The sequence below is a fragment of the Berghia stephanieae genome, chromosome 8 (genome assembly GCF_034508935.2).
Source record: "Berghia stephanieae isolate SIO BIC M18660-M18661 chromosome 8, UCSD_Bste_1.3, whole genome shotgun sequence".
Classification (NCBI taxonomy): Eukaryota; Metazoa; Mollusca; class Gastropoda; order Nudibranchia; family Aeolidiidae; genus Berghia; species Berghia stephanieae.
The window spans coordinates 21,033,925-21,051,491 of NC_088367.1; the positions used below are offsets into that span (position 1 = coordinate 21,033,925).

At 38.0% G+C, this 17,567-nt stretch overlaps 1 protein-coding gene across 1 annotated transcript; it reads left to right on the plus strand.

Moving 5' to 3' along the window:
- Positions 1-783: 783 nt before the first annotated feature.
- On the plus strand, positions 784-8,918 carry LOC144978342 (TELO2-interacting protein 2-like). Its single transcript, XM_078924239.1, has one exon. It carries the CDS (start codon positions 793-795, stop codon positions 2,359-2,361), a length of 1,569 nt encoding a protein of 522 aa, XP_078780365.1. The 5' UTR covers positions 784-792; the 3' UTR covers positions 2,362-8,918.
- The last annotated feature ends 8,649 nt before the right edge of the window (positions 8,919-17,567 follow it).

Below are 17,567 nucleotides of genomic sequence, written 5' to 3' on the forward strand. Positions count from 1 at the left end.
GCCACCTAACAGCCAAATTTTAAAGGTTATTTTTTTCTATTATTTACATTGGAACGTGAGCTGTCAAGACAGGAACATGTGGTTTGCCACGTGCTTCTCGACCTTTGTTTACGTTTGGGGCACCTAACTTTACTGCTCTATACACGGGATACCTAACTCACGTAAGGCAACTGTTCCTTTTTTTTAGTACTTTCTCAGCTCTTCACTTCACTCTCCACTTTCTACTTTCGTTTTTGTTTTGAGTATGAAATGACAACAGGGTTGCCAGTTTGGCATTTTAAATGCCAGATTCCAAAAATCTGGCATTTTTGAAAACCGTTTGGCATTAGAAAAATCATTTGGCATTTGGCATTTTCATTTGGCATTTTCTTTTCTTGTATATTATACTTCAAATGACACCTTTTCTTAATTAAGTTTCATAAGAAACACGAAACAGTAAGTTTTCTTAATTGTCAATAATTATTTAACTGTTTACGTATTTACCTTTCATGTTAATGTATTTCTTTTTAATTCTTAAAATCCAACCGTGGTGTAGTGGTTTAGCACTCCACTTAGTAGTCAGTAGGTAAAAAATTACCCCAACAGGAAATTTAGTATAATTCAAAAAAAAAAAAAAGAAAAAAGAAAAGAAAACACGCAAGCCACCAGGATATGATAGTAAATTGTCTATCAAAAGTGAGTAGTTTTCTTAGTGGGGGTGGGAGTCAACAGACTTTGGCATTTTTTTGAGTGTTTTGGCATTTTTTGAGTCTTCCCCTGGCATTTTGTTGAAAAATAATCTGGCAACCCTGAATGACAATGGAGACCGATGATTCCGTTTATCTTTCTCTTTCCCTGCTGAAAAAGGCAAGCAGTGTTTCATGTACTACGTTTTTAGAAAACATGCTGGGAGAATTAAGCAACAAAGTCAGCAATTTAGATTCAAGAAATCGTTTAGCTTTGGTCAACACTTCAGATTTGCATGAACACCTGAACCAACTCATTTCAACATTTGGAATGATCCAGGAGTTCAGTGGGCGAGAATTCACTTCTTACGACAAAGCTGATTTTAAAGATTATGATAAAGGCGCTTCTCCGCTACTCAAATTTGTCATGACATACATTTCGCTCTTAAAATCACATAAAGACGAACATGAAATCGAATGTATGAAACAAAGTTCGTCAAGTACCACATCATCCATTGTTGATCCATCATTGGGGTCACCACATTCATCGGATTTTTCGGCCACCGACAAAATGCACTGTGATAAATGTGAAAAAAGAGTAATCTCATCTGAAACCAGGAACAACTTTCTTAAAATTTTACCAAACATTTTGTTGTTTATCGGTGGTAATATTCGTAATCCTATTTGGTCTACAAGTGACTGTCAAATTTTAAGTTTACAGCTATTGGACGTTGTTAAAGAGCTGTTGAGATGTGATTCTCTTCAGGGTATTTTAGTTGGTATTGATTTCTGCTTTGATGCTGATGACACTTCGAATTTGAAAAATAAGAATATTCTGAGCCACCTGCTTTGTTTCTTCGAACAACCACTCTCTCGAACAAGATGGGAAAAAAATCCCTTTTTTTGTGAGATCTTTAATTGGCTTATTCTAAATGTGAATTTACCCCATCTCAGTAATCATATTGATCAAATCATGGCTGTATGTCTTAATTTTATTCACAACCACGAGACACCTATCAAAGTGAACGGATTTCTCTCCTTGAAACATCTAATTCAAAATGTAAGTGGAGAAGAATTACGATGGTATAATCGAGCAGAGGTTATCTATGACACCATCAAAATCCAGATGTATACAAAAGATGAGATTTTACTCAACTCTGCTCTTCAATGTGTTTTTCGTATTCTAAAAGTGTTGGAAAGAGAGCCAATGGTAAATTCAGAGCGTCACTTAGAAATTTTGTCCAACCTCTTGCGGGACACAGAAATGGAGAATTTAATAGTTCTTCGAAGAGTTCTGATTTCAAATCTTGCCAAATTCATTCTTAATTGTGGAATGCTTTGTGTGCAGCTTTTATCAAGAATTCTTAAAGTTATTGAGACTTTTCTAGAGATTGAGGATTTACCTCAGGAAATAGCTCGCATTGAAGCCTTACATGGTTTGGAAAATGTCATCATTGTTTCTTGGCCAAGGATGCATCACCATTCCAAACATGTTCTTCAGTTTCTTTTAAAGTTAATGATTAACATTGACAGACCATACATAGACCATGATGTAAAGGAACAATTAATCTTACAGACAAAGATTTGTGTGAGATTGTTGTTGAAAGTCAATCCACATTTGTATTCTGATTTGGACAAAGTTAAACAATCTGATAAGTTGTTGAAATTGAAGCAATTTGTTAATGGCATTCATTGATTTAATTGTGTAATGTAAGAGTATGCAAATAAGTTTCGACACGTTATTTAATATAAATCATAATGATCAGTTTAAATGCTTTACTATTACATTACTGGAAAACTTGATTTAATTAAAGAAATAACATGGAGTTATATGATTAAGTTACTAAAATCGTTAAGGTTAATTCAAGTACCAACAATTGTGTGGCAAACCCAATTATGAAATTTTGGCCAAACCACAATGGTTTCCACAAAAGTGCCTGCCATCTGAATGCCTGTTCCATTATGGTTTGAGTTTGTTTTCGGGGGTTTTTTTCCTTCTTTTTTTTTTTTTTCTTCTTTTTTTTTTTTTTTTTTTTTTTTTTTTTTTTTTTTTTTTTTTTTGTACTTATTGTTTCTTATTCACAACATTTAATCAACAAAATAAGTCATGTCACTGTACTTAATGATCAACGTATGAATAGGCTGGGGTCTAGAGTTATAAAATGATAGTGGTATTGTTTATCATAAAAAAAAAGGCTATTTCAAGATGGACCATTGTGTAAACATATGAGAGGCACTGGTGTAAAGTACTTTTTTCTGTGTTTGTCTTTACATTATAATACTCTTGTCTGCTTAAAGTCGACCTCTCAGGATTAGAGCTGTGGCAGGATACCGGAACAGCTCGCTGTCCGCAAGACCCTAGTAGTAAAGCGATTCATCAAACATTGAATGGAACTCGGAACTGAATCGTTTTCAATCCAATTCACATCCAATTGTAAACAAGTTACCCAATGTCATGGTTTTAATTGAACGAGAGAGAAAACCATTCACATCCAACAGGAAATTCCGAGATTGGAGGGATAAGGGATGAGGGGAGGGGGCATGAGAGAATGTGAAAGAGAGACGGGTCACCTGCCTGATGATGTACATGGGACGCTTGTGGTGCAGGTGTTCTAACCTCCTTAAAAGCGAAGCTGATTCTTTGTTTTCAGATAATCGTTTCTCTTTCATCTTCATTATCGTTAATGGTGAATAAAGCACTTCCATAAAGAGAGCAGTCAGAGCATCGTGACTTGGCTTCAATTATGAAAGCGTTACTTGTCTTTTGATGAAAATGGAAAGATCTGGTGTTGGTCAAAATAAGCTCGGATTTCACCTTTAAAGGGTTACATTCTGGGCTTTGTTCTCTCTCTCTCTCTCTCTCTCTCTCTCTCTCTCTCTCTACTCCTCTCCCCCCCCCCCCACCCCCTTATTTTTTTTTTATCAACTCAGTGTTTCTGATTGTTATTAGGATTAGCAAGTGAGGTAGGAGTATCATGGGATGCTGGATCTACCGTGCAATTAACCCTTTGTCGATCACACTGATTTTTTTGTTTTCAAATAGTAGTTTCCCTTTATATTATTTTTAAAGCAGAATAAACCGTTTCTACCATTTCGACCCATGCTTCGATTAAACTATAATTGCATTGCCATTGTTTGTCTTTTGATGAAATCAGTATAAGATCTTCTTTAAGCTCCAAGTCCAAGTAAGATTGAACTTCGCCTTTGAAAGGTTAAGTTGGTGGGGTTATTGTTCGGGTTTTTTCAAACTCAGCTTCGCTGTTTTTTGGGGGTTTTTTCTGACTGGCAAGCGCTGTACTTACCCACATGGCTTGCACACACTAAGCGATTCATCTAGGTTTCATTTGTGCAATGACACTAAAACAAACCGAGCGGATTGGGGTTTGAAAGACTTTTCCATAAAGGACTTGGTATTCGCAAGACCCTAAAAAAACAATTCTGCCCCAGCTCTACTCAGGATAGTAAAAGTTTATTGACTTTATCCAAATATTAAAAACAAAACATTGTGTGAAGAACCAAATACAGTGCAACCCCTGGATAACAACACATCGGGGATGGGAAAATTATGTCGTCATTCTGGAGTTTTCAAGATGGCGGGAAAAGGGGGCATGGTGAGACCATGAATACATAACAGTGCAATACACGGACCAGTGCCTGACAGAAAGCACGTTTCAATAATGTTAGAATGTGTATTTCTCTTGTTTACAAAGGTATACCAGTAACGCTTTCACTCTCCAATGTGTATTGGCATTGCTGGAACACCATTTAACTAAACCAAGATTAAATCAAATGCCAATATGATAATACTGCACAAGAACACAGATGTACACATCTAATTTTGATTTTAATTAAAATCAAATCCATGCAATACTGCTCCCGAGTTTTTAATAGTAGATCCACAACTTGTGGTATTACAAAAACAAAAACTAGATATTAACCACAATAAGATCAAATTTGGACTGATGTCTTTAGTAAAACAATTGATTTTTCAAATGAAAAGAATAAAGTGAAAGAGGCTGTTGTTTTCCCCACTATTCCAACATATTATAAGACCATAAATAATTGCCCCCATTGGACATGGCATTACCTGATATCAGTTAACTTCTGCTGACAGGTAGCTGACATGGACCCTTGAGAGTTCCATCCATTGATAAACTTCTTTTGCTGAGATTCCATATGAACTAGCGTTGATTCCACGTAGTGTAATCAATATGTGTTCTGATTGGTCGGTAACAAAGCGATCTCATTGGGAGGAAAAAAAGACTTTTTTTGTTGGTTAAAAGTGCTTGATGACGATGCTTGATGGCATCAATATCAACTGCCGATTATTGAGATAATGATGTCGCTAAATAGGGGTTTTACTAAAATGTATGTCACTATTTTGTTTTGTTTTTTACTAATAATATATCGTTAAAAAATCGTGACCAAAGGTCAATGTCGCTATCCAGGGGGTGTTGTTATCCAGAGGTTGCACTGTACAGTGGGGCCAATTGTAAAGTATTTTTTCTTTGTCTATTGTCTTTACATTATACTCCTGTCTGCTGAAAGTCAACACCCCAGGATAGTAAAAGTTTGTTGGCATTTACGCGAAGTTGACTTTTTCTGAATATTTTCTGACAGAGCTGTATATACGCGTACGAGATGGAAGTTGGTTTGGACGAATGCAATCCCTCAAGGGGTCGGGGACATCGACTCCTCGAAACTGAGGGGAAGTTACACCAGGATTTTTCAACAGCAAGAGGAGATAGTAGGTGGCAGCTTCAGTTGAGAACCTGATTAACAGCACGCTCACTACATCAGTGGAGACTTGCCACTTGTCCAACATGTACCTGTTGTGGTAACGAGCCCGAAACTAAAGAGCATCTGGTTGAACGGTGCATTGTGACGAAGCATCAGGGCAGGTTTGCAGCGATTCACAACTGCGGTACAGAGTTTGCGATCGTCATAACATAGTAGTGTGAGCACCATTAGAAGCTGCTACCTGGCATGGCGGGTTTTTTTTGCAAAATAAAATCCACAATTTTACAACCAAATTCACAAGTTTGCAAGCAAAAATCAATAAAATATGCAAAAATTTGCAATTGATTTTCGTAAAAACTGACATTAAGTTTGCAAGGGAAAAAGGTATAATGAGGACTGTGGAATTGGTGGAGAGAGATTAACTGAAGATCATTACAAAAATCTAACACTAACATCAAGATTTTTAAAAATCCTCCTCAACAAAGGTGTTGCAGTCATACCCTCAATCTTAAATTTCAGGAACATTTTATGGATAATACGAGTAGGCTACCTCAAATTTCAGAAACAATACTTTCCCACTGGTGTCCATGTCATACGGTTCTGCATTCACTCCCCAGTGGTGTCCACCTTTCATTGCTCGGTGTTCACTCAGTCAGCACTCACTCCCCCCTGGAGTCGATATTCTGTGGACCTGTGTTCAGTTCCCATGGTGTCCACCTCCCATATTTCCGGGTTTACTCCCCTGTGGTATCTGCCTCCCATAGCCCCGGGTTTACTCCCTACTGGAGTCCATATTTTGTGGTTCCCCTATCACTCCACAGTGGTGTCCACCTCTCATGGCCCAGGATTCTTTTCCTGCTATTGTTCATCTCCCATAGTCCTGGGTTCATTCCCCAATATTGTCCACCACCTATGGTCCCAGGTTCACTCCCCACAGGAGTCATATCATGTGGTTGTGGTTGCATGATCACTCCCCGGTGATGTCAACTCTCATAGCCCTGGGTTCACTCTCCACTGGTGTCCACATCCCAAAGTTACAAGTTTACTCTTCTCTGGTGTCCATATTTCACAGTCCTGGCTTTACACTCCACCGGTTTCAATATCCAACGGTCCCAGGTTTACTCCCCACTGGTGTTATTATCCCATATACCCCCTACTAATGTCCACCTTACAAAGTTCGGGTTCTCTCCCTACTGCTAACCATCTCTCTGGGTGTCCATCTCAAATAGTGGATACATTTCTCTCTTGTTCACTCCCCACTTGTGTCTTCACTTTACAGCCCCAAGTTCACTCCTCACCGGTGTCACCAGCCCTAAGTCCCAGATTTACCTCCCACTGGTGTTCACATCCAAAAGTCCTGGGTTTACTCCCCACTGATTAAATTATGATATCCGATTGTTCAGGGTACACCCAGGTTCACTTCGCACTTCTGTCTGCATTCCATATTCTCGAGTTCATTCCCCACTAATGTCTACAACCCAGGGTCTCTAGGTTTCCTCACATCTTATATTGACCACCCATTATCCTGGTTTTATTTCTACAGAAGTCCATCTCAAATGGTAGGTACCTTGTTCAATCCCCACTAGTGCTCACCAATCAGAATCCCTGGGTCAATCCGCAATTAACTTTGATTTGTTTTATTGAAATAAAACGAGGCCAGCCTCTTTATCGTCTGATCAGTGATCAGTAATTTAGCAGTCCATTACAATTTACAATATAGCAGTTGGAATCAGCCTATGGTGATTATAGAGCTCTTTTCTGTAATAACGTTACCGTAAAAAAAAAAGGCAATGCTGTACATTCATTTCACTTGTTACAGTACAGAAAATCCCTTCCAAAAACAAAAACAAACGGGAATCTACATAGAGAATGGATGCTCGTCTTCCATTGTAGCTTGTACTCTTGAGCACATTGCTGGTCAGCTCTCTCCATGTATCACGATCCTCTGCGGTGCACATGAAGTCTGTGCTTTTTTCAAAATCACTTTTGGCCATTCTTTGGTTATTTATATATGTCATTCTCTGTCTTCCTCCTTGCTCTCTTTCCTTCGATCATCCCAGATGATACCAACTTTTCTATTTCGTCTCTCCTCCACACATGTCCCAGTAACAGTAACTGCCTCTTTCTGATAGTATCAGTATTCTTCCTTTTCTCACCTTTGCCAGCGCTTCCTCGTTCGTATACTTGTCTGTCCATGATAGCTTCAACATTCTTCAATACATTCACATCTCAAATACCTCTAACGTCCTTGTATATTCTTTGTCAAGCGGATGACAAAAGAGGCACGTGCTTGGATAAAGAAAGAAAAGAAATGGAAGCTACTCCCAATTAATTATCTTTTACGTTCATCAAGTCTGGAAAATACAAGACGTTTCTATCCATCCTGTCTGGTGCACACTTTTACAAAATCTGCAATAATTGCAAGAAATTGTCAAAATCTGCAGATTTTGCAGCCGCAATGTAAATTCAGGATTTTTTCTGCGTTTTGCGGCTGCAACCAATGTAAACAAAACAAACTGCCATGCCAAATATACAGTGAAGTCCAATTACGGTAAACTCCTTGGAGCCTGGAAACAGGAAACTCCATTTTCAGGGGAAACAACCGTTCAATTCAATTTGACTGAAGGGTAAAAGTCCAGTCGCTTCCCATGTTCATGAAGCTACTGATGCTAACAACAAGAAATGAAGTGAATAAGTGAATAAGAAAGTGCCAGATGACAATCGAGAATAAATATTTCGCGGCGCCGATGGAGGCTTGAACCCGCGAGCTTACTGGTATGACAACTCCGCCTTGCCGGGGAGAGCTTGACTCTACCGTATGAGCTACCCACGATCCCCAAAAAAGATCATTTTTAACCCTAGTCTTTTATTAGCGTGAGCCTTCTCTCCCCGACTACTTGAGGTCACGGGTTCAACACACACAGACTCCTCGAAGTTAGTTGGCTAGCGCGCTTTATCGCCAATATCTCAACACAAACATGAACATAGAACCGATTGAGACATTGAGTATGCTCCGGTATTTGGGGTGAATTTTTAATTCAGAAAAGTGAGTGGAGCAGGCACTTTAACAACAAGAAATGAAATGAGTAGGAAAGTGCCAGAAGAAAAATTTCACGGTGCCGATTGGGGCTCGAACCCGCGACCTTACTGGTACGACAACTCCGCCTGGCCGGGGAGAGCGTGACTCTACCGTATGAGCTATCAACGCTCCCAAAAAAAGGTCGTTTTTAACCCTAGTCTTTTATTAGAGAGCCTTCTCTTCTAGTTTTTAGCTGGGTTATATTTTAAAAAAAATCAATTTGCTCTTTTCTCGACTTTGGGTACTGCTTAACTAACTCAACGGGGTTTCGGGTTATGAAAACTATTTTGCCTTTTGGAAAGTTAGAGTAAAAAGATAGCGAAAGAAAAGATTTTGAATTTTGAACGATATTGTGATGATAAAAGGATCAGATCGAGCGAAAAAAAAAATCAATCAAAAAAGATTCGCTAATAAAATATAGATCTATACCTAAATCTGTCGTGGCAGTTTTTTTGGTTTTTTTTGTTTTTTTTTTGCATCGCTTGCGGCCGCAAAAATTGGGAAAAATCGCTGATGGATGTGCGAAGGAAATACGAACGGTCGGATGGCGATGTGAGAGTAAAGTAGAATAAAAAGATAAATATATATATATATATATATATATATATATATATATATATATATATATATATATATATATATATATATATATATTATATGTAGAAAAGAGGGGAGAGAAGAGAAAAAAGGGGGGTGGGGAGCTGACCGGTAGAGAGGGGGAATTGAGAGAGAGAGGAGGGGGGGGGGGGGGTTGAGAGTCGGCGAGTAAACAGCCGGGTGATAGGTCTATATGTATATAAATGGATAAATGAATAAGTGGGTGAGTGGACACAATGAGAGATAGCTAGGAAGGCAGATGACTATGAATTGGTTTGGTAGATAATCAGTAGATAGGTAGGTAGGTAGAGTTGTTGGTGCAGAAGTATGAACAGTAGTAGTAGTAGTAGTAGTGGTGGTGTTGGTGGTAGAAGTAGTACAGTGGAAACCTGATATAACAGGGATGGTGGGACCAGAGCAAAAGTCCTGTTATAGCCGATCCCTGTTACATCATAGATACAAGGGAAATAAGCACATAATTGACTTTATCAAGTGATCTAATACATCGATTACCCCCCTTGCCAAAAAAAAAACTGCATGCGACAGGGATTGTGCCAAGGCCCTCTATATGGACGGCCTTGATTGTGCGCAATGTAAATTATAATACATGTATAGCTCTAGATATGACTTTTTTTTTCTTCTTTTTTTTTTTACTTTTTTTATTTATTTCAAACTTTATTATTCATCAATGAAATAAAAGACAAGTGGGAACCAGTTGGCTTCAGGCATGTGCCCCCCACCCAGAGGTACTATCCCTCCTTAGTCAGACAAAAATTGTTTAAAATGAACATAATATTATATTATTATTAATTGGTAATTAATATAAACCCGATCAATGGAGCCAAGCCTAAAATGTACAAGTAAAAGTGTAGTTTAATATAATATCTAATTTAGTTTATCATCATAAATCTGACCTTTTTTTCTATTTTCCATCCACAAATCAAGGTTAATCGAGCTCAATCAAAGTAATTAATATAGAGATTTAATTGCACAGCGTCCCTGGTTGCATAAAAAAATAAATAAATGGCGGCGCTCGACCTCTCACTAGCCACTTTTGATGGCGCATTCCCCCTGTTGTCGTATCTAGTCCTGCGTTATCTATGTTCCTCACCGTGCGACAAGGCCTAAAATTTAGCAGTTTTCCTTCTTGATTGTTCCCGTGTGAAAAGGCATTGTCCCTGTTATAGCCGATTTGGTTCAAGTGAGGCCATGCTATAACCGATAATTTTTAATAGAGACAAAGAGAGGTAAAAAACGGGGATTTGAAAAATCCCTGTGTTATACCCGATCCCTGTTGTAACCGGGCCTGTTATAAATGGTTTCCACTGTAGTAGTAGTAGTAGTAGTAGTAGTAGTAGTAGTAGTAGTAGTAGTAGTAGTAGTAGTAGTAGTAGTAGTAGTAGTAGTGCTCTACTAGGTAATTCTCCCTGTGATACCAAAGATTGGATTGTCTGGTGGACTCGGGTGTTGTTAGCAAGTGTTGGGTCCGAAGTCACTTTCTCGCATGCTCGATTTTTTTAGGGCACGGGAATATCCTGCAAGGGTTTTGCATAAGGCTGTCCGGAAAGCCAGCCTCGTGTCGAGAGAAGCAGCAATGAGGCTCGCGATGCCAGGAAGCAGGAGACACAGCGTCCCATTTTAGTCCTCACGCATCACCCCCATGCCGATCAGGTTAGGAACATCCTATTGCAGAATTATGGGATCCTCCAGGCGGGCGAAGACACCCACAGAGTTTTCTCAAAACCCCCGTTGGTAGCATATCGACGGGATCGTAACCTGAGGGATCTCCTTGTCAGAAGCCGCCTGGAGCCCATACCCAGGGATGGGCCTAAAGCCAGATCGTGTATGCGACCCCGATGCAAGACTTGTGGGCACATGTGGGAGTACGACAGAGTCAGTTTTTCAGACAAGATTTGGGACATCAGGCAGCCGTTTACTTGCACTGACTGTAATCTAGTCTATGTCATTACGTGCTCCCTGTGTGGGATTGCTTACGTTGGTGAGACCGGAAAGAGGCTGGGTGACAGATTCGTGCAGCACTTGCATGACCTATCGAACTGTGCAGACACAGCAGTGGCCAGACACTTCAACTGCCGGACCACTGCGATGTATAGTGTGTGTGTGCTTAGTTTTTGCCATTCGGACACTTCCGCCCGCCGATGTAGGGAAACTCACCTGATCAAGTCGTTGGGAACACTGACTCCACGCGGACTCAACACCAGGATTGACCACCACTAACCTCCACTTCGTATCCCGCTGTGCAACAACCCCTTAGTCAATACCTATTTAGTAGTAGTAGTAGTAGTAGTAGTAGTAGTAGTAGTAGTAGTAGTAGTAGTAGTAGTAGTAGTAGTAGTAGTAGTACCACCGACCACCATCACTATTACTAGTAGTAGTAGTAGTAGTAGTAGTAGTAGTAGTAGTAGCAGAGAGCGGAGTAGTAAAGGGAGATTTATATACATTGCCCCCCCCCCCCCCCCCCCCCCCCCCCAAAAAAAAAAAGACATCTTCTATGCCTGATGTGCCTATGTGTCTTTAATATTAATATGACCAGCTTTACGGACCTGCTTAATATAGCCAAGATGTGGTTTTGTTAAACTTAAAGGCACCACAAGATATCCAAGAAACCGATTGTGAAAACCGAGACCAGAGTCGGGACGAAAAAACATTGATGCCAAAGTTTTGTCGATAACGAGATTCCCGTTTCGAAAACACATCAACTGACCCCTACTACTTCGCGGAATGTGAAAAAAAACATCTTTGTTACTTCGCGGATATTCTTGGTTCTTAGTTATACTAATACTAATACTATTTTCGATTTGTTCACTTACTATTATTGTGTTTGTTGTATTTTATTTATATATTTTGATGCCGTTTGGCACAATAAAATTAGGTTTAGTATGTAGTATTTTGGGCATATCATTTAATCATTCAACTTTATAAATTTGATAAAACAATGTAAACTGATTCAATGAATCACAAAGCATACTAATTTTCCCCCGTGTGTAGCTCTAAAATAGAGACAACAACAAACATATATGAAGCTATAAGTAAGATTGATGTCATGTTTGTTCCCAGCAGGATAAGAAAATTAAGATTAATTTATCCTTTTCGTTTTGTTTTTCTGACATTTACAATTTTTAAAAAAGATTTAACTTGACGCTAAAAAAATTATCTGGTAACTCCGGATTGCTGCATTTTCCCTTAGCCTTCGCATCTCCTGCAGACACGCACGCGCGCACACACACACATACACACAAACACATAAATAGAACGTATATCCACGATGTGCTCAAAGCGCTTTTCAATGGTCCTTAAATTAATAACTGGATAACTTTTCCTTTTTTATATAATAGTCATTGAGAAAACGTGACTCGTTATAAAAAGGGGAAAAGATAAAACAAGACAAACAAAACTACAGAAAAATATATCATCATATGCTTTCAAAAAAATCACATTTGTTCAAATGTAGAAACTGATAATATATGGGCCGGGTGTTGAATGTTGATGCAATAAGTGGCGCACAGATAGGAGAGAGAGGGGTCGGGTCACTTTGTACCCCGGAGAGTGTTTTACTTTTGACGTTTATTCTCGGTCAAGGAATGTTTTATAGTTAAGAGACAAAATTATGTCCTTATAGACAAACAATTATGATTGGGACGAGGGTAGAGAACAGAAACACTTGAATTGAATGCTTGAAGTGTGCGACAAGACATTACGAACACACACGCCGGCATAACTGACAGTCAAACATCAGAATAAAAGCAAAAAGCGTCATAATAGACGGCTCAGACATTCAAGGGGACAACCCAACTGAAACATAAAAGCAGTGGCGGCTCGTGTCTTTCTAGAGTGGGCGGGCATTACTATCCTCCTCCCCCCCCCCCCCCCCCCCAACCCACCAACCATGATAAGTACTCTCTATGATGCCGATGGAAAGAGAACAGAAGCACACAAAGAAACAACTCTTCTCTCTTTTTTTTTAAAACAATGCATTTCAGTTGGACAAATCCAGAAGCAGACTAAACTCTAGCTTTATTTCATGTAAAACTTTTGCTCATTGTTCTGTTTTCCAACTTGATTTTCCATTGTCAGTTTGTGGACACAAAATAAAGAACACACGGACAAGGAGGACGGTGATCAGGAAATCAAGTTGAAAAACAGAACAATGAGCAACATTTTTGGAGCAGTCCGGGGTAGTCCTGGGTAGTTCGGTAGGGTCCGGGGCACAAAGTGGCCTTTCCGGAGAGAGAGAGAGAGAGAGAGAGAGAGAGAGAGAGAGAGAGAGAGAGAGAGAGAGAGAATATAAAAACAATTCATTGCCTGATATTGATGAGATAATGTAATCTGTAAAGCAGCTATAGAGAAAGGGTATTTGTGCTATGCGAGGCATTTTATTGAATGATATGCATTACATAATATATGATCGTATGGTCATATAATCATATGTGTATATATATATATATATATATATATATATATATATATATATATATATATATATAATATATATATATATATATATATATATATATATATATATATATATATATATATATATATATTCAGCGGCGTGGCATCCTTACAGTATAAAGTGGTGCCAGACGAAAATGACTTACACTTGCTACATGTGTAAATATAAAAGAAAGAAAAAAAAACTTACATACTTGTAAAGTAAATTTGCATGGTGATGTTTCTATTCCTGCAAATCTTTTCAATAGTTTGTTTATATAAATCACGAACGAATATATTGATTGGAGTTTGGACACTGAGGGAAATGGCTAAAGGGACACATGCAGACATTGAATGTCAATCGAACAAAGGGCAATTTCAAAACTTACAAAGCGTAAGAATGTAAACAGCCCATGGCCTATTAAAAGAGTACTGTAGTTACGTCATGAAACAGCCCCATTCCACTTCGGAAATCAAACATGAAACCATACAAGATCTCTCTCTCTCTCTCTCTCTCTCTCTCTCTCTCTATATATATATATATATATATATATATATATATATATATATATATATATATATATATATATATATATATATATATATATATGTATATATCTCTATCTATCTATCTATCTATCTATCTGTCTATCTATCTATCTATCCACCTATCTCTGTGTGTGTGTGTGTGTGTGTGTGTGTGTGTGTATGTGAGATGAACGCGCACGCACACACACACACACAAAGTCAAACACGCATATTCACGTGAAGATCATGCATTTAGCATATAGCATCACTATCAAGAAATGTTTGACTTAACTCGTTCACATTCCTTCATATCAATTTTTGCAGCAATAATAATAATAATAATAATGATGATGATGATGATGATGATGATGATGATGATGATGATGATGATGATGATGATGATAATAATAATAATAATAATAAATTAATATATACAATAATCACGACACAGAGAGAGAAACAAATGAACTTGTTAATAATCGTGATTTCGATAATAATAAAGATGGTCGAAGTTACCATACTATGACTAGGACGTAAATGACCAACATTAGCTATTTTTCCCCAGTCCAACAGAGTTGGAGCAAAAATTCCTCGGCACCTGAGGCGGGTTTTTTCTCGTATGTGAAGATGGTAAAAATTCGAGCCAGGTATTCAATGTGGCAACATTATAGTACATTATAGTAATAGCCTTAAGGAGCCAGCAAAGATCCGCTCCTTGGAATCGTTTGAGTGGGGAAATCCAGTCACTCGCTCAGCCATAGTACACAGTCGCTGACGACAGTCATCAACGGACTGTGTGAATCGGGAGAAAAGCGTGGGTAGAAGGCGTTGTGACAGAAAGGGAGTCTGTTTCGCACTGTTGATAAAAGGCGATATATACCATTTCTCAGTTTTATATATTTAAAAAAATGCTGTTATCCATTTTTAAAACATGGATGTGGTGCCAGGCACCATTTGAACCAATAGAGCCACGCCCCTATATATTGTTATTATTGTCATCATCATCATCATCATCATCATCATCATCATTATTATTATTATTGTTTATTATTATTATTATTATTATTATTATTATTATTATTATATTATTATTATTATTATTATTATTATTATTATTATTATTATTATTATTATTATTATTATTATTATTATTATTATTATTATTATTATTATTATTATATTATTATTTATTATTATTATTATTATTATTATTATTATTATTATTATTATTATTATTATTATTATTATTATTATTAGTATAGTTTGTCTATCGAAAAATGGACAGAGAGAGAGAGAGAGAGAGAGAGAGAGAGAGAGAGAGAGAGAGAGAGAGAGAGAGAGAGAGAGAGAGAGAGAGAGAGAAAGGAGGTAGGGAAAGTAAAGCACATCGACGCAATGTTTTCTACAGCCTGCTCAGGACTTAACTGCTTTTTCATCACTAACAACAGGTTTACATAGCATGACGTACAAAGAGCATTGACAAAGGGGCATGATCAATACAATCATTCGTTTACAGTCAAGAATAAAACATGAACTACGTATCTGTCTTACATTCAGTACAATAGCGTTGATGATGATGATGATGATGATGATGATGATGATGATGATGATGATGATGATAGTAGTAGTAGTAGTAGTAGTAGTAGTAGTAGTAGTAGTAGTAGTAGTAGTAGTAGTAGTAGTAGTAGTAGTGGTGGTGTTGGTGGTGGTGACGATGCAAACGATGATGATGATGGTCTCAGCCATCCAGTATCATGTTCTGTTCGATTCTCATCGAACAATAATCGCAAGGATATACTATTATTATTAAAATTTATATCAGTAAAACAAAAGTTATGAGAGGAATGTTTCTAACTGAACGATTTCGTTTTAGATGGGGATGACTTATCGGTATTGGTACGATAAGCAAATTAAAAGAGATACACAAACTTTTTCCATCGCGCCTTAATTCAATCAAACTAAATAAAATGATTTCATCATGGCGCTTTTATATTATTAGTGTACGGTTTGACATCAGACTACTGGGCCCGTTTTCACGAACGAGGACTAGATTTAGTTATTTATTAGTCAAGTAAATGACTAACTAGCCTTAAGTTTAAGCCCAAGCGAAGCAAGCGTCTAAAAAAATTGGATTTCATGAACGCTTTCTCGTCTCGGACTAGCTAGTCTCTTGCCTAGAAGTGGGTATTGTAAGGACGGTGACTAATTCGGCTATTTTGTGCGGGTAACATCACCTCTCTAGTACACGAAGGCAGGTAAGATACACCCGCTTTCATACTTACAACGCAAAAGATTTCCAAAGAGGAAATTAGCAACACACGCGATATTGACTGTCGACTGTTATAGACTGCAATGATGACCAACGACGACTATCATTTCTATATTTAGACCAATGGCAATTTCATTGAAACGACGAACACGGAGATTGAAACTCAAAGACATTGAACAAATATTAAAAAAGACAAACAAATAAATACACAAAAGAGAAACTGCGTTCTGATTAACTTCATTATTTCAGTCAGTTGCAATGTCAACAGAATAACTTTTATCTCCACTAAACATTCTAATCGAAATCGTTGTTATTGTTCTTTGACTCAAACCCTTCGATTTCGGAGTCTCTCGCTCTTCTCAACTCACGAGCCGATGGATTCATTTTTTTTTTAAATATCACCAAAAAAAAAATACTTTCGACGATCTGTAGTTTTTTAAAGCCAGTGTCAATGGCAACCGACCACCTTTTGCCTCTGTCATTCATAACCGACGTATTTTCTTTCCAAATCGAAGCGCACTCAATCTAAAAATAGCTGCTATCTTGTTCATGCTATGACGTCTCCTAGTAACTAGTCTCAGTCTCAGACTAAAGCATGAAGTCTTGCAAATGACTAAAACTTGGCCAAACTTAGTCCGAAGGTGTCGTGATTTTAATCCCTGACTTGCTTAGTCAGCTCACACGAAATCCGATTTTTTCAAGTCATTGACTAAAATCACAGATAGAGACTAAGCGCTAGTCCGCGTTCATGAAAACGGCCGTACAACAGTGATGGTGGGAATTCCCTGAAATCACTCTTAAAACGGAGTCCTGTTTTAGTCGAATTTCAAGGGAATTCGTTAATTCAAGCAATATTATTAATAATATGTATATTATGTAATTAAAACAAACTAAATCTAATTCAAAGCTTATTGTTTGTTATTAAGAGATGCCTCAAGTCAACCCCAACCCAATGGCTCCCAACACTAAGTGGCATAGCACCGCCTGATATCTGAAGACAAGAATTAAACCAAAGAATGCATGCCAAAATTGAGGAGGTCACTGACAGGGTCCCATTGAAGGAGGTCCTAGAAGAAGCCCCAACAACGTCAAGACTGAAATCAAGGAAACCTTTTAAAACTTCAAGACAACATTTCAACGTGAAAGAGGAATGGAGGTCGATGTGGAACCAAGACAGCCCCATGGTAGGCGACATCATACCCGACCCAACAGAAAGAACACCTGGCTTTCTCTGCAA